This window comes from Nymphalis io, chromosome 27 (assembly GCF_905147045.1).
Source record: "Nymphalis io chromosome 27, ilAglIoxx1.1, whole genome shotgun sequence".
Lineage (NCBI taxonomy): Eukaryota > Metazoa > Arthropoda > Insecta > Lepidoptera > Nymphalidae > Nymphalis > Nymphalis io.
Window position 1 is genome coordinate 4,822,026 of NC_065914.1, and position 22,413 is coordinate 4,844,438.

Sequence of the window (22,413 nt, forward strand, 5' to 3'; positions counted from 1 at the left end):
TCATTGTGATATTTAACTATACGAATTGTAAACGAAGAAATTAATTTCAATGTATATTTCTAACAACTGTACATCTTGAACGTTACAAAAAGAGGTCAAATTTTATTATTTCTTTTATTCAAGAGTTTAATGTGAAGAGTGAATATTTCTTGAGTTGATTTATAAAAAAATATTCAAGTATTTCGCGATATACTTTTGGTGATTTATATTTGGTCGATATTATTCGAGAGCGTCGCCGAGACGTGCGCTCGCGCCGATATCCTCAAGACGAATGGGACGGTGGATTTTTTACATTAAACCTGCAATGTTGTAACATTACAAGAGTCGTGTAATGTTATGTTTTGACGACTTTTTAGGAGTTATTACATGAATGTCTAGTACCATTTATAAAAGCGCTTGCTTTAAAGCGCTTTAAGTACATTCTCTCCTATTTCATCTCTTTCTTCTATTAATAAAAAAGTCAATGAAATAATATATAGACAAGATTGTTTTAGAAAATATCATGTTTAGCTTCTTTTGCCTTACTTTTACAACTCTGTAAATTCGGTATTAAAAAAAAAACAACATAAAACGAATCTTACAAGTATTATAATCTGTGGTACCACCAACGTTTTTTTTTAATACGAAAATAATATCTGTATATACAAAAAATGCATGTACAATATTCTATATATCGTCTTCCAAGAGCCGACGCCCCCAGTATTTTTGTTTTTTTATTTGGCGGTTTTTGCTCTCCAATGTATATCAGATATTTTTCATATAATATTTCTATACGTCATTTCAAATATACAATTTATACAACACGATTTTAAATTGAGCCTGTATGGTATTAAAAACAGAATAAAAATTACTTCATAAAAAAAAAAATTAAACAGGAAAAGTTAATAAAATTCAGACGATATTTTGTTATATGATAATAAATTGAAATGACTATAATGAAATATGTACGTTATTAAATATATAAAATACTTTTTACTTTGCTTACAATTTGAACAAACTGTATCAATATATGTGAAAAATTTATGTCAAAACCTTTTTGCCACGTTTCGTCGATGTTGGTGTTGAATAAAAAAATAATAATAATCTTGGTTTTATTTTGTATGTTGTGTAAAAGCCGAGATGGCCCAGTGGTAAGAGCACGTGAATCTTAAGCGATAATCGTGGGTTCACACCCCGGCAAGCACCACTGAATTTTTATGTTCTTAATTTGTGGTTATAATTCATCTCATGCTTGACGGTGAAGGAAAACATCGCGAGGAAAATCTGCATGTGTCTAATTTCACTGAAATTCTGCCACGTGTGTATTCCACCAACCCACATTGGAGCAGCGTGGTCGTATACGCTACAAAACCTGCTCAAAAAGGGAGAGGAGGCCTTAGCCCAGCAGTGGGACATTAACAGGCTGTTACTGTACTGTTTATTTTGTAACATTTATTTCAGCATTTGATAAATGTTGATGTACATTACATTACGAGTGTTAATTATAGACGCTGTTTACCGGGTGATTAGTTAAACTGTATTGTAATTATTGGGTACCAATGAAATTTTACTTTAAAAATGTCTAGTCATTCTGACGTCATGAATAATTAAAATTTAATCTGTACTGTACTGAAACGGGAAGGTAATAATGATAACAATATATCAATAATCGAATGTGTATTTATATCTCAACACTTTTCCAATTCCCAACTGTTATTTTCCGTTGTGATGGTCAAATCATCTCATCCGTTATTTCGGTTGTCATAGCAAAATTTTTGTACAAAAACGAATGACGTTCCGAAAGGAGCCGATCGGGTATTAAGTTCTGTTGTCACTCGAATGTGACGTCAGTAATGATTACAGGCGGCCTTGGTGGACAATGCCGGCTTGACAACTGTCGTGCAATGGCTTGTCATGGCATGGCATGGCATGGCATGGCATGGCATGGCATGGCTTGGCTTGGCTTGGCTTGGCTTGGCTTGGCTTGGCTTGGCTTGGCTTGGCTTGGCTTGGCTTGACATAGCATGGCATGGCATGGCATGGCATGTGGCGTCGCGATATGTAGCGTGGCATTATATAGCGTGGCGTTATGTAGTATGACGTTACAATATATATACTTTTTTAAAATAAAACCTTTATTATTTGAGTTAATGATCTTATAAAAATGTTTAGGTATCACATAGGTACTAAACGATTGTGCTAAGACAGATGCATTATATGCAGCTCTTATATGAAAATCATAAGCGGTCATCATGACATCAGAATGACTGGGCATTTTTAAAATAAAAATTCATTCATACCCAATAATTAAACAAAATAGGAATAAATGCTAGTAGTATTTTAAAGCTGATCTGTCACTTTGTTAACAACGCTGTGTTTTTATTTCGATAATCAATTCGATAATGATACTAAGAGAGGACTGAGGCCACACGAATTGTGTTATTTCATACAAATATTCAACGTGTGCCACACAATTAACTGCGACGCTACACGGATAATTTATATTCATATTATAAAATACTAATGAGTTCATTATTGTAGACGTGTGTACAATATACTTGGGGTTTTGCAATGATTAATTAACATACAACATTTATACATTTACAGCATGAGAAATAGCTTATCACAAGTCGTATCGGATAATAGCTTACAAATATATTTGAGTGTAGTTAAGACACATATTATTTAAGACACGTACGAAACGATTTGCTTCCTCGTTTCTGATACGCAGCGCCAAGGTCTGGAATACCCTCTCGACCTCCGTTTTCCCCACCACCTACAATATGGGTACCTTCAAGTCTAGAGTGAATAGGCATCTTCTAGGCGAGCGCGCTCCATCTTAGACTGTATGTCACTTTCTATCAGGTATGATAACAGTCAAGCGCTAGCCTATACATTTAAAAAAAAAAGAAACTTCATCATCTTCCTTATTCACCCTTTTACCACCTGACACTCGCTGTTCGTCGTAAGGACTGACACCCCTTCCACAACGGAAGGCCAATTTGCCCGAACGTACCGTTTAATTCAACGTATTACGTATTGTTATGGAATAGCTTACCAGCCAGTATTGCCTGCTTTATATAACCTGAGTACCTTCAAAAGAAGAGAACAGCCATATTTTAGGCAAGCGAACTCCAATCTTCAACTCATCATTGTCTTTTTTATATAATTGTCGTCAAGCGCATTCCGATACTATGGTATGAAAAAAATAAAAGTAAAGAGGCAAATCAAAGCATACCGGGTGGTAAGTATTATATATTCATATTAAAACAGATATAATATAAGAAATTATCTCTGAAAAAGTATTCCTACCTTCTAGAGAGTGAAACGACAATCAGGAATATCAAGCTTATATTAGAAATCAGTTATTATAAAATATTATAATACAACATATACATAAATATATAGTCATATCCTAGAGGCTTCCTATGCTAGAGGGGTCAGTAGACTGAGGGCGATTATCTCACTCGTATCATTTACTGGTATCCAGGCTGGCTACAATCGGCTGCCGCACTCCTTAACTTCGATTTCACTAGACTGCAGAAGCTGTCTCTTTATGAAAGTCGCTGGCTAATTAAAATTATTATGCTGTTATTTCTAGTTGAATGTTTTCTGTTGGACCTACTGGATTTTTACAGCGTGACGGGGCGTGGGGCGAGTACTATTACTCGTATCACGCCCAGAGACTAGTTGACTCCGGGCGTAGTACTGTGACTTTATGTCACAATTGCGTGACATCACAAGTACCGACTTGTATTTAGTGTCCTCGTGTATATTTTCCGTGCGAAGGGAGCGTTTGCGATGATAATCCTATTGGCTTTGTCGTTCAGGACGTCCATGGGACGCTTTAGACTGTCCGGGAGGTGTGAGAACAGGCCTGTGTTGTCAAAGGATTACTGTTTTGTCTGGCTCTCTAAAAATACTTCGTTGAGAGAATTTTGAAGTATTTGGCGATCAAATGGATGTTTTTATGAAGGTCGATGGTGCGAATGTATGTAGGTTATAGCATTATTCAAAAAAAGAATTACGTTCTATTAAAACAAAGAATCATATCATCGATGGTTCAAAAAATTTTAATGAGCAAATAGTAAATTTAAAAAAGTACACTTGTTCGCTCGAAATTTTGATCCATGTACTTGATCCACTGACCCCAATGCAATTAACATTGCATTTTGTGATATCGATTAATCGGAAATTTGACTTCAGTCGTGTTAGTTAGCATGTGTAATTGCAATTAATTTAGCACATTATAACAATTTTAGCAACAACTCGTAAAATGTTGTAACGTATTGCTGTGTTTTAATGATTTAGGTTGTCATCAATATATTGTTGCAACGAGAAAAAAAGTCGTCTGAACAGTACATTTGAATTATAATTATCTGTAGATATACAGTAAATTTAGGTAAATATTAAAATAGCCACAAAGCAGGCTTCAATTAGTTATTAAAAATTATTATTGGTAAAGCCTAATACTCTGTTGTTGAATATATATCTAAAACAGAAGGAATGGATTGGATGCGGATCAAAATGTTTACCAATATGGCAATATCTATAAAAAAACAGTCACGTGTAGCCTATTCCAATCGAAGAACAACAAGTTCATGCAAGCACCTGACGCATAGCCCTCTCCCCCTCCACGATGCAGATGACGAATTTTTTCTAGCTCTGTATGATGTTAACTATTCATGAAAAAAGTTTTAGCCGGTGTATAGTACAACGCATTTTTTTACCATTTTGGCAACCTCCCCAAGCACCCACCGCTATTTGGGCAGCTGCCAATCGTTCGCTTATTAGCCATATAAGATCAACTATCGATGTCAACATAAGCCAGCTGACTATGACTTTTGTGTTTTCAACGGTACCATCCGGATTTTTACTCGATTAGGTAAATGCCACTTATATTTCCTCTACAGACAAACTTTTGTATTACTAAGTTTTTAATTATATTAGGTGGCCTTGCAAATGGAATACCTGATGGTAAGTCATCACTGCCCATTGACATTGGCGATGAAAGAAATATTAACCATTTCGTACATCGCTAATACGCCACCAATTTTCGAAACTAAGATGTTATGTCTCTTGTACCTGCAGTTACACATCAACTAATTACTTATTATAGTACATATTTATACCGCTAAACAGAAATATATATTACTATATTATAGAATAGAGGACAAGGTGCTACCCAGCCGGGAACCAAGGCCCTCCCCCCAAATAAAAGTGTGCTATAAGTAAGGGTATTTGATTCAGTATTCTTAAAGTCACAAGGAACTAATCAGTAGTTAGGTTTCTTATGGTGTCCAATAATACCGGGCTACTATACCCAAGAAATGATTCGTTTTTCTTACAGATATTTGTCTTTGAGGAGCAATTCAAAAGCTACCATTGAAGGCTACGAATAACAAATAGTAGGGTAAATGTATGTAGATAACAAACACTTTACTGGTGGTAGGGCTTTGTGCAAGCTCGTCTGGGTAGGTACCACCCACTCATCAGATATTCTACCGCAAAACAGCAATACTTGATATTGTTGTGTTCCGGTTTGAAGGGTGAGTGAGCCAGTGTAATTACAGGCACAAGGGACATAAAATCTTAGTTCCCAAGGTTGGTGGCGCATTGGATATGTAAGCGATGGTTGACATTTCTTACAATGCCAATGTCTAAGAGCGTTGGTGACCACTTACCATCAGGTGGCCCATATGCTCGTCCGCCTTCCTATTCTATAAAAAAAAAAAAAAAACTAATTTTTCAATAAAGAAATCAATTTAACAGTTCTCTTAACAATAATTAGTTATTAACAATCAAAAAAGTAACTTTCTTTATGTACATTATTGAAAAATGATAACCGACTTTAAACAAAAAAATATTTTGGACTATTTTGCCGGTTGGAGGAGTTATACAGACTTTTTTAAAGTCAATAAGTATAATTAAGATAATATGGACATAATAACGATCGAGAATTTAAAAAAAATTCTTTCAAATTAAAATATCACATAATTATTATAGGTATTTTGTTTTGCCCCGAGTTTTGAAGACCCTTATTCTAATTAGTTTTTTTTTTCGTAATGTTTTTTATGTGTATAATAAAGGTTATATTATGTGTTACCGACGCACACATCTTTTCCTGATATAAAAAGAAAACACTTGTATTTATATAGTGGATTATTGTTATTCCTTCGTCAGTACTAATTTAGCGCACATAGTGAAGAGACATTAGTGCTTTTTATTAAGGAATTATTTATTTATACCTATGTGAGTATTATAATTTTATGTTATATATTAATTAAATCTAATAAATATTTTGAAAATAATTATTCTACAATTACTTTAAACGATTATTATTATCAAAAATAATTTCGTAATAGACAGTTTTAGTTTGAGTCCCAAAAGGAAACGCCGAGTGTCGTGTACAAAAAGGTGCTAGGATTATTAATTATAAATAATGTTTTCAGACTTAAATAGTTTTATTTTATCTGAATATTTTAAAAAGATATTTTTTTATCTGTCTGTCTGTCTGGGCTAATCTTTGAAATGGGTAAAAATGACAAATTAAAATAATAGAATTATTACAAGATATATTTCAAGGTTCCCCTTTAGTCTTTATTTATCAAAATCGATTGGGTATCAAAAGTTATAAAAACGTACGAATTTTTGTCGTCATAATATATATATAAGATAGCGGTACGGGATCAAAGTTACCAATTATGTATAAAGCGCATTTGTTATATTTTAAAAGTCAATTGATGTAAAAGTAAAATATATTTTTAATCGATTACTTAATGAATCAGTAACATCCTGCGAATGTCCCACTGGTGGGCTAAGGCCTCCTCTCCCTTTTTGAGGAACTCGTTTTATAACTATAAAACGTGGGTATTTTTGTCATTTTAATATATGTATACGATCGTGGTGTCCAGATTTCCGGAGTAAAGTGACCTTTTGCCCTATTAGAAATCGTGTTTAGTTCAAATTTTCGTTGTCATTGTTTTGTCGTCGTTTCTTAAGAGTTTGAATTTTTTCATTAATTTCATTATTGATAATATTGAATAATTCCCAGGTTGCAATGATTAACTCGGTTGAAATTTTGTTCTATTTTTATATTTTAGTTAATGGATTATTACTTTTAACTTTTAAGGTTCCCTATTCTTTAGTTAAAGGGTTTAATATTTTGCATTCAATTGCTTAGTTTTATTCTTATTTATAGTTCAATTAGATAAGATTTTATTGTTATTTTTTTGTATAACTTTATAGTACATCTATTATTTTTATCATTAGTTATATGAGGTAATCTTTTAGTTTTTAGTTTTCATTAATAGTTAGCTTGCATAAATTATAGAATTTATTAAAGTTTGCATTAAATTGCTTAGTTTTAACTTTATTTATAATTTTATTAGATTCGAACGGTAGTATTTTTTTCTATTATTTGCTGCTGGGCTGAGGCCTCGTCTCTTTTTTTTTAAAGAGATGGTTTGGAGCTTCTTCCACCACGTTGCTCCAACGCGGGTTGGTGGAATACACATGTGGCAGAATTTCAGTGAAATTAGACACATGCAGATTTTTTCAGATGTTTTCCTTCACCGAAAAACATGAGATGAATTATAATCACAAAGTAAGTACATGAAAAACTTCAGTGATGCTTTCCCGTGTTTGAACCCACGATCATCGGTTAAGATTCACGCGTTCTTACCACTGGGCCATCTATACTGGGCTTTATGTAGCATGTTCACGTGTAAATCATGCCAAAGTTATCGTTGTCCCAGCAAATGGAAATATTACGCCTAATATAGTACATAAGGAGGCTTTACAATATACCAGTAAATCCATTTTTCTTTAATTAATAGAATAATAATAATCACGCTCATATCATGAATACGTTCGTATGTTGTGAATATTTTGTTCGTCTTCACGCTTTATCACATCTATACAAATAAATAAAATTAAAGTTCCTTTCAGTGATTTCAATATAACTGCATATTTTAAAGTTAATAAGGTTATTTGTGAGTTACCAAAACCATGACATAAATACTAAATCATTGCATAAATACGAAAGGTCGTGTTTGTTTTGATTATTTGTTACTTCTTCAAGTTTTATCACAGCTAATTAACAGCATAACATTATAGTTAATTATGTTATATTTTATAAAATAAATAACATATTTTGACCATTTTATACCGTTTAACTGGATATTTGATTATATCGCGGGCGAAGCCGCTGTTGAACCGCTAGTAATATTATAAATACGATAATGAATTCGTTTATTACGTTTCCACGTAATGTCACCTTAAGCGATCTTCATAAAATGTTGAATACAGTAACAACCTGTTAATGTCCCACAGCTGGGCTAAGGCCTCCTCTCCCTTTTGAGGAGAAGGTTTGGAGCTTATTCCACCACGCTGCTCCAATGCGGGTTGGTAGAATACACATGTGGCAGGATTTCAACGAATTTAGACACACGCAGGTTTGCTCATGATGTTTTTCTTGACCGTCAAGCACGATATGAATTATAAACACAAATTAAGCACATGAAAATTCAGTGATTCTTGCCCGGGTTTGAACCCACGATCATCGGTTAAGATTCACGCGTTCGAACCTCTAGGCCATCTCGGCTTTTTAAAAAATTATTTATGGCTTTTTAGAAAATGTTGAATACACGTCGTCAGATATAAAGAAAAGCCCCCTCACACCAGGGGGGAAGGGGAGACAATCGTTTATAAACAAAAATTAATGATGTTTTTTGTATTCTTATTGTTCGCATATATGTTGAAACTTTAGTTTGTTTTATGTGTAGAGCGGGTTTATTTTAATTATTCGATGGCGTTAATGTTTGAAAGTATTACGTTATGCATTCAAAAGAATACATTTGAATCTTAAAACGTTAAAGTGAAATCGTGAATACTCTTTTTATATTATAGGTAGGACGAGCATATGTGCATAGGACCACCTGATAGTAAGTGGTCACCAACGCCCATAGACATTGGCATTGTAAGAATATGGCAATTCACCACCACCTTTGTCAACTAAGATGTTACGTCCCTTGTTCCTGCAATTACACTGGCTCACTCACCCTTCAAACCGGAACACAATAATACCAAATACTGCTGTTTTGCGGTAGAATAAGAAATTGCGGTATAATAAATAATAATATATTATATTGCCGTGGAGTACCGGCTTGGAATAGTACTCCCCCAATCTCATCCCGTGGGTGTCGTAAGAGGCGACTGAGGGACGGGGAAAAGGGGGGATGGGCAGCAGCGTCCCCCCTCCCATAAATATCACCAACACGCCTGCCCAGCGCGGCGAGTAAGGGCAAACCCCTCCCTTAATGGCAGATGCGCCCAAAAAAAGGCCCCCAGTTACCGGCAAGCCCGCTAGGCCCGACTAAGGTAGCGGTCGCGGTATCGGCATGGCAGGGGGTGCTAAGAATCACCGGTTCACGGCAGGCTACCGTATAAAACGACTGCATATGGCAACGTATAATGGACGCTCGATGAGGCTGGACCATCACCTCGCCGAATTAGAAGTAGAGTTAAGTCATATAAACTAGCATATACTGGGGTTATCTGAAGTCCGAAGACAGGGGGAGGACACGATAACTCTAGAGTCCGGTAACTTACTCTACTTCCGCGAAGGTGATAACCTCTCCCAGGGTGGTGTCGGTTTTCTAGTCAAAAAAGGATCTCATTAGCAGCATTGTGGAAATCAGTAGTGTGTCGAACCGGGTAGCGTACCTTGTCCTAAAACTTTCCGACAGGTACTCCCTGAAGGTCGTACAGGTATATGCGCCAACTTCGACATACTCTGATGATGTGGTCGAAGCGATGTACGAGGACATCGCAAAGGCCCTCAACGACACCTCGAAGGCCCACTACAATGTTGTTATGGGAGACTTTAATGCTAAGGTGGGAGTACAAGATAGCGAAAGTCGGACCTTACGGCTTGGGCTGCAGAAATCACAGGGGGCAAATGCTGGTAAACTTTCTCGAAGCGCAGGGGCTTTTTTTGATGAATTCCTTCTTTCAAAAGAAGCCTCAGGGGAGGTGGACCTGGCGAAGCCCCGATAACGTGACAAGGAACGAGATAGACTTTATCATTTCGAATAAAAGGCACATATTTAGAGATGTTTCAGTGATCAACAGGTTTAATACCGGAAGTGATCACCGCTTGGTTCGAGGCACTCTAAATATCAACTTAAAAGCCGAAAGATCGAGAATGATGAGGTCTACTCTCCGACCTACCATGCTCCAAGCTGCTCAAGGCTCCGAAAAGTTCCAAATGGAACTTCAAAATCAATTCACCGCGTTGGAAACCATAAGCAGCATTGATGAGAGAACCGACACGCTGGTCAAAATACTGCAAAACACATCCCGCAAGTGTTTTACGCCACAGAGAAGAGACAACGCACCAAAACTCTCTGCTGAGACACTCGAGCTCATGAGAAAACGACGAGAACTACCATCGTTTTTGTCAGATAAGGCCTTAAATCGAATAATAAAAACGCTGACGCGACGCGATCTCCGACGCTCCAATACCCGTGCCATCAAGGCTGCGATTGAGCAAAATCGGGGATCGAATGTGTTCGCTCGCAAGTTTGGGAGGCCGCGTCTGGCAAAACTTAAAACTGAAAATGGTGGGGTCGTTACCTCTAGGCCTGAGATTGTCGGAGAAGTAGAGAGGTTTTATGGGCAGTTGTTCTCATCAAGATCGGATAAACCCGTGGGAATCAGTATTGATGACCAGCGCGTCTCTCTTATGCGCCATTACTCCGAGGAGCTCCCGGTTGTTGACCAAGGAGAGATTAGGGCGGCTCTAGAACAGCTTAAAAACAACAAAGCTCCGGGAGATGACGGAATCACAACAGAGTTGCTTAAGGCAGGCGGGACTCCGGTCCTGAAAGAGCTAGCAAGCCTCTTTAATTCCGTCATCCAACATGGCAAGACCCCGGAAACGTGGAACGGGAGTGAGGTGGTACTGTTTTTCAAGAAAGGTGATAAAACCCTCTTGAAAAACTACCGACCAATCTCCCTCCTGAGTCACGTGTATAAGCTGTTCTCAAGAGTCGTCACGAACCGTCTCGCCAGACGACTTGACGAGTTCCAGCCCCCAGAGCAAGCCGGCTTTCGATCAGGCTACAGCACCGTGGACCACATCCATACTGTTCGGCAGATTGTGCAGAAGACCGAAGAGTACAATCAGCCGCTGTGTATGGCATTTGTGGACTACGAGAAAGCCTTCGACTCCATCGAAACCTGGGCAGTGCTCGACTCATTGCAGAGATGTCATATCGATTGGAGATATATCCAGGTACTGAGATGTCTCTACAACGCCGCTACAATGACTGTCCACATCCAGGACTGTAAGACGAAGGCGATCCAACTGCGCAGAGGGGTGAGACAGGGGGATGTAATATCCCCGAAACTGTTCACCAACGCGTTGGAAGACGTTTTCAAAACGCTGGATTGGACTAGGTATGGAGTTAATGTAAACGGCGAGTACATCTCACACCTTCGATTTGCCGACGATATCGTCATCATAGCAGAGTCGCTGGAACAACTCACCGAAATAATGCGTAGCCTAGGCGAGTCTTCCCGATATGTCGGTCTCGGTATGAACTTGGACAAGACCAAGGTCATGTTCAATAGGCATGTCGTGCCGGGACCGATATACGTCGAGGGGAAACCTCTCGAAGTTGTTAGTGAATATACCTACCTAGGACAGATAATACAAGTCGGTAGGAACAACTTCGAGAAGGTAGCCGATCGAAGAATTCGCTTGGGATGGGCAGCATTTGGCAACCTTCTTCAAGTCCTCAAGTCGTCTATACCGCAATGTTTGAAGACGAAAGTCTTCAACCAATGCGTCTTGCCTGCCATGACATACGGTGCCGAAACGTGGACACTAACTGCGGGACTAGTCCACAAATTCAAAGTCGCTCAGCGTGCTATGGAGCGAGCTATGCTCGGAGTATCTTTGAAGGATAAGATCAGAAATGAGATTATCCGGAAAAGAACCGGAGTCACCGACATAGCTTGCAAAATTAGCAGGCTGAAGTGGCAGTGGGCTGGTCACGTATGTCGTAGGACCGATGGCCGTTGGAGCAGACGAGTCCTAGAGTGGAGACCGCGAATCGGCAAGCGCAGCGTGGGGCGCCCTCCAGCCAGGTGGACCGACGACCTTAAGAAGGTGGCGGGCACCAACTGGATGCGGAAGGCGGAGGACAGGGAGCTTTGGTGCACCTTGGGAGAGGCCTATGTTCAGCAGTGGACAACGATTGGCTGTTGATTGATTTGATTGAAATAATAATATATTATAATACCAAATATAACGTCTCGTGCAATTTTTTTTTAATTATTCAACAACCTTGACTAACTACCTATATATTCCTATTGAATTCTGATAATTTTCACTAAAGCTTTTTTCATTTCACATAAGTGATAACTGAATATTCATTAAATTTTCACGTAAATTCTTATGATAATTAAGAATATGTTAAACTAAGAATTATTATCGCAATGTATAAGAAGGTTGAGGTTCTTGTCTATTCATGTCTTAAGTTTACATAAATCTTACGACCCAAGTGTAGGAAATATAAAAACAATAGTAGGTTATCGGCGAGGCTTCATAAGATGAAGCCACTGCCCCACCCACACTCACGGACGAAACCGCTGTTGGAAACTACTAGTTTATAATTTTATGCCTCTTTAATTATTCTTATTAAATATAATCTGACGTAACTCATATGACATTTGTTACATAGTATATTGGTGATACTATGTAAAAACCATTTACATAAATGCGAATTATAAAAGAATAAATTGTACGAAGTTCTCAACTGATCGATGACTATGACTCATGAACGTAATGACTATGAAAAAATAAATTATCTAGTAACCGACCTTAGTTTATCAATTCGTCTGTCCTTACAGCGTTTTGTCTTTCTCCTCTTTGGTTAAGAATTCCAAATTCAAATTTATAAATTCATTTAGCTGGTACATTTGAGTTTTGAAAACAGTCATTCATTTGTTTTTTCCTCATTATTTTTTTCTTTGGCGTCGCTTATTACCGCACAATGGAAACATGAAATATCGGTATATTTACGAGTACGAGTTCTACTGTGGCACCAGTGCTGCAGAAAAAGCTCGAAGGATTAATGACGTGTACGGCGCTGGTGTCGCAAAAGAAAGCACGGTACGTTTTTGGTTTCAACGTTTTCGTGCTGAAAATTTCGACCTTCAGAACCAACCCCGTGAACGGCCGTACCAAAGTGGAAAATGAAGAATTAAAGGCTATCGTGCACTTCCGAGATAGCTACGGGCTTCGGGGTAGGTGATAAAACTGTATTAATCCACCTCAAGCAAATCGGGAAAATTAAAAAAACTTGAACGATGGGTACCTCATGGATTGAGTGAATCGAACTTGCAAACACGCGTCGACTGCTGTGTTACTTTGCTCAATCGACACAATAATGAAGGGATTTTAAATCGAATCATTACTTGTGATGAAAAGTGAATACTGTACGATAATCGGAAGCGCTCGTCGCAATGGCTGAACCCTGGAGACCCAGCCAAATCCTGCCCTAAACGAAAATTGACTTAGAAAAAGTTACTTGTGAGTGTTTGGTGGACTAGCGCCGGTGTCGTTCACTACAGCTTTCTAAAATCTAGCTAAACGATTACGGCAGATATCTATTGTCAGCAACTACAAACCATGAAGGAAGAACCAGCTGCTAAACAACCGAGATTGGTCAATCGCTCTAGGCCACTGCTGCTTCACGACAACGCAAGACCACACACTGCACAACAAACAACCACTAAGTTAGATGAGCTACAATTGGAATGTGTGCGACATCCACCGTACTCCCCAGACCTTGCTCCAACAGATTACCATTTTTTTCCGGTTTCAAAGAGTTTATTGATTCTCGCCCCGATGGTTTTTTTAGTAAAGGAATCAATGAACTACCTATGAGATGGCAAAAGCGCATAGATAACAACGGTGCATACTTTGATTAATTAAATATATTTTACAAAAAAATGACTTTATATTCCTCCCATACAAAACGATAAATACAGACATTGACTTTCTTCTTGGTCTAATAACATAAGGCCGGAGATCCCGAGGTCTTTGTTTCAAATCCTGGTTTGGACCATTAAAAGTAAAAATAGGTTTTTCAAAATCAGTATCAAGCAGTATTAACACTACGGTGATTCACGTGAAGGAATGGAGAGTACACCTGTATTTACGACCACACTTGTACATCCAGGTGGTCAAAAACGGTTTTGAAGTAAAAATAAAAGAATAGTTTTGCTAAGAGTCGAGATGGCCCAGTGGCTAGAACGCGTGAAACTTAACCGATGATCGTGGGTTCGAACCCGGGCAAGCACCACTGAATTTTCATGTGCTTAATTTGTTTTTATAAAAATTCACCTCGTGCTTGACGGTGAAGGAAAACATCGTAAGGAAACCTGCATGTGTCAAATATCACTGAAATTCTGCCACATGTGTATTCCACCAACCCGCATTGGAGCAGCGTGGTGGAATAATTTCCAAACCGTCTCCGCAAAAAAAGGAGAGGAGGCCTTCTTTTTATAATATATATATATATATATATATATATATATATATATATATATATATATATATATATATATATATATATATATATATATATATATATGTCAGTTTTTCATCAGGTAAAATTGTATGTTAATAAAAAATATGTTTGTCAAGCAACTAGACAGTACAAGTTCGTATTACATTTAATGATATGATGATACTAATTTCTAAAGTATTTAATATATGTACGTTAGATATGCCTATTCAAATAAATAAATTGTTTAATTTAATAAATAATAGTGTCATAGCACTGGGGTCAATCGCATTTAAATATACAACCGACAATTAATATTAACAATGATAAGGTAATAAGGATAGCGTTCATTGTGAAAGCTATACTATTTTTTATCGTGTGGCGAGGCAAATGTGCCATGGATAAGTGGTCACCACGGCTCTAAACATTGGAGCTGCGTGAGTATTAACCATCCCAAATATCGTTAATTTTCTACCAAACTTGGGAACTATATTATTTCTATTCTGCCCCTGGTTAAATTCCATCACTTATCTGTGGTATTCCGGTAAGGCTTCTTGGCGACACATATTCATGTGACGAGTGGATGGTACCCAGGACGATTGGATAAAGCAGGTTGACATGTAAATTGCATCTGATGATATGACCTAACAACCGATACCCCCTCCTCACGCGGCGGCTATATTTCGGAGAGTGTGCTCAGGCACAATTTAATTTGGTTCCCCCGTCACCGTTTACCACGAAACTGCGAGGCATCGGAAAAATCTGGACCCGTACGTAGTTGATGTATTTAAGACACGTACGAAACGATTTGCTTCCTCGTTTCTGATACGCACCGCCAAGGTCTGGAATACCAAACCTCCGTTTTCCCCACCGCCTACAATATGGGTATCTTCAAGTCAAGAGTGAATAGGCATCTTCTAGGCAAGCGCCCTCCATCTTAGACTGTATCTCACTTTTCATCAGGTGTGATAACAGTCTAGCGCTAGCCTATACATTAAAAAAAAAGCCACATGCGTACTTCGTATGAGTAAAACACTCATATACGCTAAAATAATTTATAATTACAGAAAACCAATAAAACATAAAGGTTCATCGAAATATAATAAAAATAAGAACGTTTGCCAGTAACTAAAATAATCAGTTTTTGCTGTGTCGTTTCTCCGTGTGTGTACATATGTACACCCATATAAACCCATAGAAACGACGAAGTATTTCATATTCGCGCTACACACACAACGTTGGAGAGTGGATATGACGTCATCAGAGAGCGTCGTACCGTTCGCCGTCACGGCATACAACTCGGTTTTACCGCCGAGGCGCGGAAAATATACGTTACACATAAAAACTAAAGCTACGCTTCGCTTTCACATTTACTGCCGAAACGCTTAAGGGTCCCGATATTAAAAATTTATATATAATTCTTGTATTTAATTATGTTATGGATAAAGTATTAACATGGACAGTTTTAAAAATGACCGTTAAGTAAAGGCGGTGTTGCACATGTTACGCATCGTGGCATTTTCCATATACTTTACTGGTAGGGCTTTGTGCAAGCCCGTCTGGGTAGGTACCACTCACTCATCAGATATTCTACCGCAAAACAGCAGTACTTGGTATTTTTGTGTTCCGGTTTGAAGGATGAGTAAGTCAGTGTAATTACAGGCACAAGAGACATAACATCTTAGTTCCCAAGGTTGGTTGCGTATTGACTATGTTAGCGATGGTTAACATTTTTACAATGCCAATGTTTATGGGCGTTGGTGACCACTTACCATCAGGTGGCCCACGTGCTATAAAAAAAAATAACTTAAAACTTTGACTATTATGGAGTTGAGTTTGAAGAAATTCTTATGTGGGTCTTCTTACGGACAAGTGCCTAACGAAATCTTTGAAATAAGGGTTTCTATAAATAGCCAGAATGACTGAAATTGACATTTACGCGTTTACTTAATGGGTTTTAAAATTTGATTAACAGAATATATATCTTACTTTCTCTCTCTAATTCCGTTTTACTTTATACATTATGTCAAAATTTAGCGTCAGCTTCAGCTTTTTTACACTAAATACTTCTCCTTCTCTATAGCGTATAGTTCTCATTTAAGAAGACATAATTATATAAATAAAATATCAGTTATTATATTGAAAATAAAACGCTTCGTGCATAGTTAAAAAAACCTCGTGTTTCATATAAATCTTTTTTTAAATTTTTTGTTGCTTTGTATATCGAGGTATCTCCGGTCCAGTGTATGCTGAGCGATGGCATGTCCCACGAACATGTAATAGAGGTAAAAATTAGCTTGGTGGTAACTTGTCCAAGCTCATCTAATTATGTACCACCCACTTATCACATCTAAAGGGTTTGGACAAAGCGCTACCAACAAGTTAATTTTTACCTCATACCTCATACACTCATTAGATATTCTACCGGCAAATAGCAATACTTATTTTTGGTGCTTTCCAGTTTAAAGTTCTTCATATAATAACTTAGTTCCCAAGGTTGTTGATGAACTTGCGATGTATATATGATATTTTATATAAAAAAAGTTAAGTTTTTTTTTTATAAAATAGGAAGGTGGACGAGCGTATGGGCCACCTGATGGTAAGTGGTCACCAAACGCCCTTAGACATTGGCATTGTAAGAAATGTCAACCATCGCTTACATAGCCAATGCGCCACCAACCTTGGGAACTAAGATTTTATGTCCCTTGTGTAATTACACTGGCTCACTCACCCTTCAAACCGGAACACAACAATATCAAGTATTGCTGTTTTGCGGTAGAATATCTGATGAGTGGGTGGTACCTACCCAGACGGGCTTGCACAAAGCCCTACCATCAGTAAAATGCCAATGGACATTATAACAACTTTATACGTAACATATGGAAGTTTTAAATTAAACATTGCCTTTGTTATTTTTACAATAAAATATAAAGTTACACAATTTTTGGATTTACAGACTTATAATACGTATAAACGGTAAGTAGTTTTATTTTATATTTTAACTTTTTAATTATTTATTGTTTTTTTTATGTGATAAAATAATTAGTATAGACAAGTTTTTTATTGGTGATCATAACTATTGTATTAAATAAAAAGGTTATTATAATTTTAACTAATATTTTTAATGCGGAAGTGGATTTATTTGTTAAGCTTTTACGTCTTAACTACTAAGCCGATGATTGTGAAATTTGGTATACACTTTTTAAGAGGTACAAAATAATCATAGGATAATAATTTATACGTGGGCAAAACCGCTGGCGATAACCAGTTGAATATATACGACCGATTGCGCTCACGGTGGCAGATTTCGGAGGAGACTAGACTGCCTTGTAAAGATCAATGCAAAATTAAAGACAAGCATAGTTGCACTCTCTATTTCTCTCACTCTATAATCCAATGGTACTGAACGCGATATTTACTGACTCTGTTAAAATAGCTGCTATGTGGACAATGACACGGGACAATATTTTACGTCTATATTTTTTTTATTATGTCAGTTAATTTCAGATATTCTTTTAATTTTGTTTTATCGATGTGGACACTGACCGATTGATATAAAAGTTAGGATATATGTGTCGTATCTTTTTTTCTTCTGGATTTTGTTAGTAAATGCATGAGAAATAATGTATGTTTGAGTAGAAAATTTTAATAGGTGTTAACTTACGTTTAGGTTTTTTGGAATTGTTCTAATGGTATTCAATTGGTGACGCAAGAGTATCGAATTGGTTTATTGCTACACATTTTGGTGTACACTGGTATTTAAAAAAAAATTGATTAACTCGTTGGGCCAGTGGCTTGATGTAAGACCGCAGACCCGGAGGTCCTGGGTTAAATTCCCAGGTCGGACCAATAAAAAGTTATTGGGTTTTTCTGTCAGAAAATTCTCAGTAGCATCCTGGAGTCTGGAAGTTGGAAGTGTGTACACTCCCGTGCCTCGGAAAGCACGTAAAGCCGTTGGTCCTGCGCCTGTTTCCGGTCGTGTCGGTATCCCATCGGATTATGAGAGTGAAGGAAGAGAGAGTGCAGATTGGCCACCGTGGCCGAAATTGGTATGGAGGACATTATTAAAAAAAAAAAACTTGAATTAATCACGGTCAGTGCCAGGATACGAAAAAAAAAAATAAGGTAAACATTTTATTATGTTTTTTTCCGACAATTTTTATTTTTAACGGATATTATTAATTTTAATTAGACCTACTTTATGTACTTCATACGAAAATAAAAATAATAACTGTACGACTATATAATAAAATTGCAGATGTCTTCATCTAATTGCAATCTCTTATAATGCGATTAAACTTATAATGATTACTATCTACCCTCCCCGGCTTCGCACGGGTAAAATAATGGTCTAGGTATTTAAAACGTGTATCGTAATATATATACAAACCAATGGACAGAGTGTGTGAATAGTGGTTGGTATGTGGGGCTCACCAGTGTCCAAGGCGCCGAGTGGACCCCGAACTTCGGAATACCCACTTAAAAACCAGCAGTACCCTTACCGTCTTAACGAGGAGCACGGGAGCTACGGGATCGCTTGCGTATGCTACCGTGACATCATTATCAACCCTTCGTCGTCCACTAATGGACCAATGGCACGCTACAGAGTTTTACGAGTATGTCATCCCTTATTCTATCCGTGCGAAGCCGAAGAAGAAGGGTAGTTATTAGTTAATACAAAGAAATGTGAGCGGAGACCTTCCAGCGGCTAAACTTATTATTAAACAAATAGTTCAAAACACAACAAGTAGTAGGTAGGCGGACGAGCATAAGGGCCACCTGATAGTAAGTGGTCACCAACGCCCATAGACATTGGCACTGTAAGAAATGTTAACCATCGCTTACATCGGCAATGTGCCATCAACCTTGGGAACTAATATGTTATGTCCCTTGTGCATGTAGTTACACTGGCTCACTCACCCTTCAAACCGGAACACAACATTACCAAGTATTGCTGTTTTGCGGTAGAATATTTAATTTGATGGCAATATTTAAACATTACTCAAATTAGCAAATGTAAGTAGTATTTATTGTTACAAGCAAGTATTTTTTAGTAAACAAATAATTAGTTTGTCGTTGATTAGATTAAAATAATTAAATATTGTACCAATTAACATATATACTCGTAATTTTTGTACAAGAACCAATGACTTTGCGTTATATTTGAATATGTTATAAAGAACGAAACTGCTTCAAACTGGTTACAACCGGTCACTTTATGTTCATATCTAGTCACCACGTGCAAGCTATAGTGAAATGCATATAATGTTATTATTTACATTGTAAAAGTGACCTTGGCTTCGCACGAATAAACCCTATTCCAGTCGAAGAAGGAGTAAAGATAAACAAACTTAAATTAACATATTCCATGCGATTTGCTAATAGTTCTGTATTATACACTACAGTAACAGCCTGTGAGTCTCCCACTACTGAGCTAAGACCTCCTCTCCTTTTTTTTGAGGAGAAGGTTTGGAGTTTATTCTACCACGTGCTCCAATGCGTGTTGGTGGAATACACATGTGGCAGAATTTCAGTGAAATTTGACACAGGCAGGTTTCTTCACGATGTTTTCCTTCACCGTCAAGCACGAGATGAATAATAAACGCAAATTAAGCACATGAAAATTCAGTGGTGCTTGCCCGGGTTTGAACCCACGATCATCGGTTAAGATTCACCCGTTCTAACCACTGGGCCATCTCGGCTGTTCACAAAATAGTTTTTGATTAATTTACCTTTATTTATAATATAACACTATTTCTCTTAACTAGTTATAACCACTTTAATTTAACTATCAAAGTTCCGATTATAACTTCACGTACATTGAAAACGCCATTTTTTTGCGAGCCCATAGTAAATATCATAGATTAATCAAGATCTCGACCAAAGATATCGCGTCAATCCCATGTCAAAGTGGTTTATTTGTCTTCACTGCTCTTGTGGTTGAAATAGGATAGATATGATTGATTGGCTCATTGTGTCAAAGGACCTTCATTTAAATCTACGTGAGAACTATTATTCTCGACATTATTATATAAATGTGGACTAAAAATCAGCTATTAGTTGAGTCAACGGGCGTTCCACCGGCTGTTTTTTAAATTCATATACTTATATGATTACACGCTTCTTTTTTATATAAAAGTTCCTGACCAATTTCGACCACGGCGGCCAATCTCAAGAGTGATTAGCCAATTGCGCAGGAGATATTATAGTGCACAAGTGTGTGGCCATACACAGGTGCACATCTATTCCCTAACTCATATAACCCGATGCCATGGCAATCTGACATGACCGGAAAGAGTTCAGGCGCAGGATCAACGGCTTTACGTGCTTTCCGGCACGGGATGGAACACACTTCCAGACTCCGGGTTGCTGAGAATTTTCGACAGAAAAGCCCAATAACTTATTATTGGCTCGGCCTGGGAATTGAACCCAGGACCTCCGGGTCTTATATTTATATGAACATATACTATATATATTAATATTAATTATGTAAGAATTATTTAGCTTAAGGACAAATTTCTATGTAACACGTTGATCAATATATTGCAGATAAATTCATAATGCCATCTATTGGCGTCGCGGAGTACTATGCTGGGAAATCGATCTTCATCACTGGAGCCACTGGCTTCATGGGAAAGGTTCTGGTGGAGAAACTCCTTAGATCCTGTCAAGACCTGAAGACAATTTATATTTTGGTTAGGAAGAAGAAAGGACAAAGCGCCGAGAGTAGACTGGAGACATTTATCTCGTGTCGGGTATGACCACCATTTATTTCAATTCAATCTAATGTATTTGCTTTAAACATAATATAGATGTTTAGTCAATTAAAAAAAGTAATCACAACCATCTACTATTTGCTGGGCAAAGGTCTCCTCTTCTCAAAAGCGTGGTGAAGTAAACTTCAAAATATTCTTATTAAAAGGGAGAGGAGGCCTTAGCCCAGCAGTGGGACATTTATAGGCTGTTACTTACATACTTTTACTTCAAAATAATAAAAAATAAATAAACTGAGTCCTTACTAAATAGCAACTATTTTTAAAATGATCGTATTGATTTTTTTCAGTTATTTGAGAACCTCCAAAAACAAAATCCAAAGGTGTTTAACAAATTGAGGGTGATCCCTGGTGATATATTGGAGGAAGGTTTGGGAATATCTGCTGAGGATTTGGAGGAATTGGAACAGGAATGTCAAATTGTTTTCAATAACGCTGCTTGTGTCAGGTAACTATTTTCCATTATTTATTATCAACTAAAATTGGTGTTCTTTCTTCATTAGAAAGAAAAAGAACCGAGCGGTGCTGAGGGACAACCCATTGGAACGAAGTACCTTTCTCCATATAACACACAACTATTATTTACTTAGTGGTAGGGCTTTGTGCAAATCTGTGTGGGTAAATCCCACCCATCAGAAATTCTACCACTAAGCAGGAATACTTAGTTTGTTCCGATTTGAAGGGTGATTGCCCGGATTGAATGTGTTAATATTTGAATGTTAATATTTCTTAAAATAATGTCAATGGACCGTGGTGAACACTTTCAATCAAGTGTATTACTTGAATATGAAATTCATTTCTTTTGACGTTAATAGGCCAAATTTGATGCGGTACATTGCTTAAGGTGCAAACTGGGTTAATATTTATATATGCACATGCATACTAATAACTAAATAACAATACAAATATACCAAATACATATAATAATACTTATAATTTCTACAGTAATATATACTGCAAAGTCATAATATGTACATATTTATACATAAATACAAATAATAAATAATTTTTATATAAGAAATAATTTAAAATAAGAAACTAATATCTATATTACGAACTAAACAGTTCTGGAATGAGCT

At 37.1% G+C, this 22,413-nt stretch overlaps 1 protein-coding gene across 2 annotated transcripts in view; it reads left to right on the forward strand.

Moving 5' to 3' along the window:
- The window catches only part of LOC126778863 (putative fatty acyl-CoA reductase CG5065), a 106,965-nt gene that overhangs the window by 67,613 nt on the left and 16,939 nt on the right, over nucleotides 1-22,413 (forward strand). Inside the window, exons 1-3 of one of the 2 annotated variants that reach the window (XM_050502591.1) lie at nucleotides 6,168-6,231; nucleotides 21,111-21,316; nucleotides 21,625-21,782. In XM_050502591.1, the coding sequence (XP_050358548.1) occupies nucleotides 21,122-21,316; nucleotides 21,625-21,782 (353 nt within the window). In that variant the 5' untranslated portion in view covers nucleotides 6,168-6,231; nucleotides 21,111-21,121. Of the gene's footprint in view, nucleotides 1-6,167; nucleotides 6,232-21,110; nucleotides 21,317-21,624; nucleotides 21,783-22,413 lie in introns of those variants that run through there. The other variant, XM_050502589.1, reaches the window with a different exon arrangement.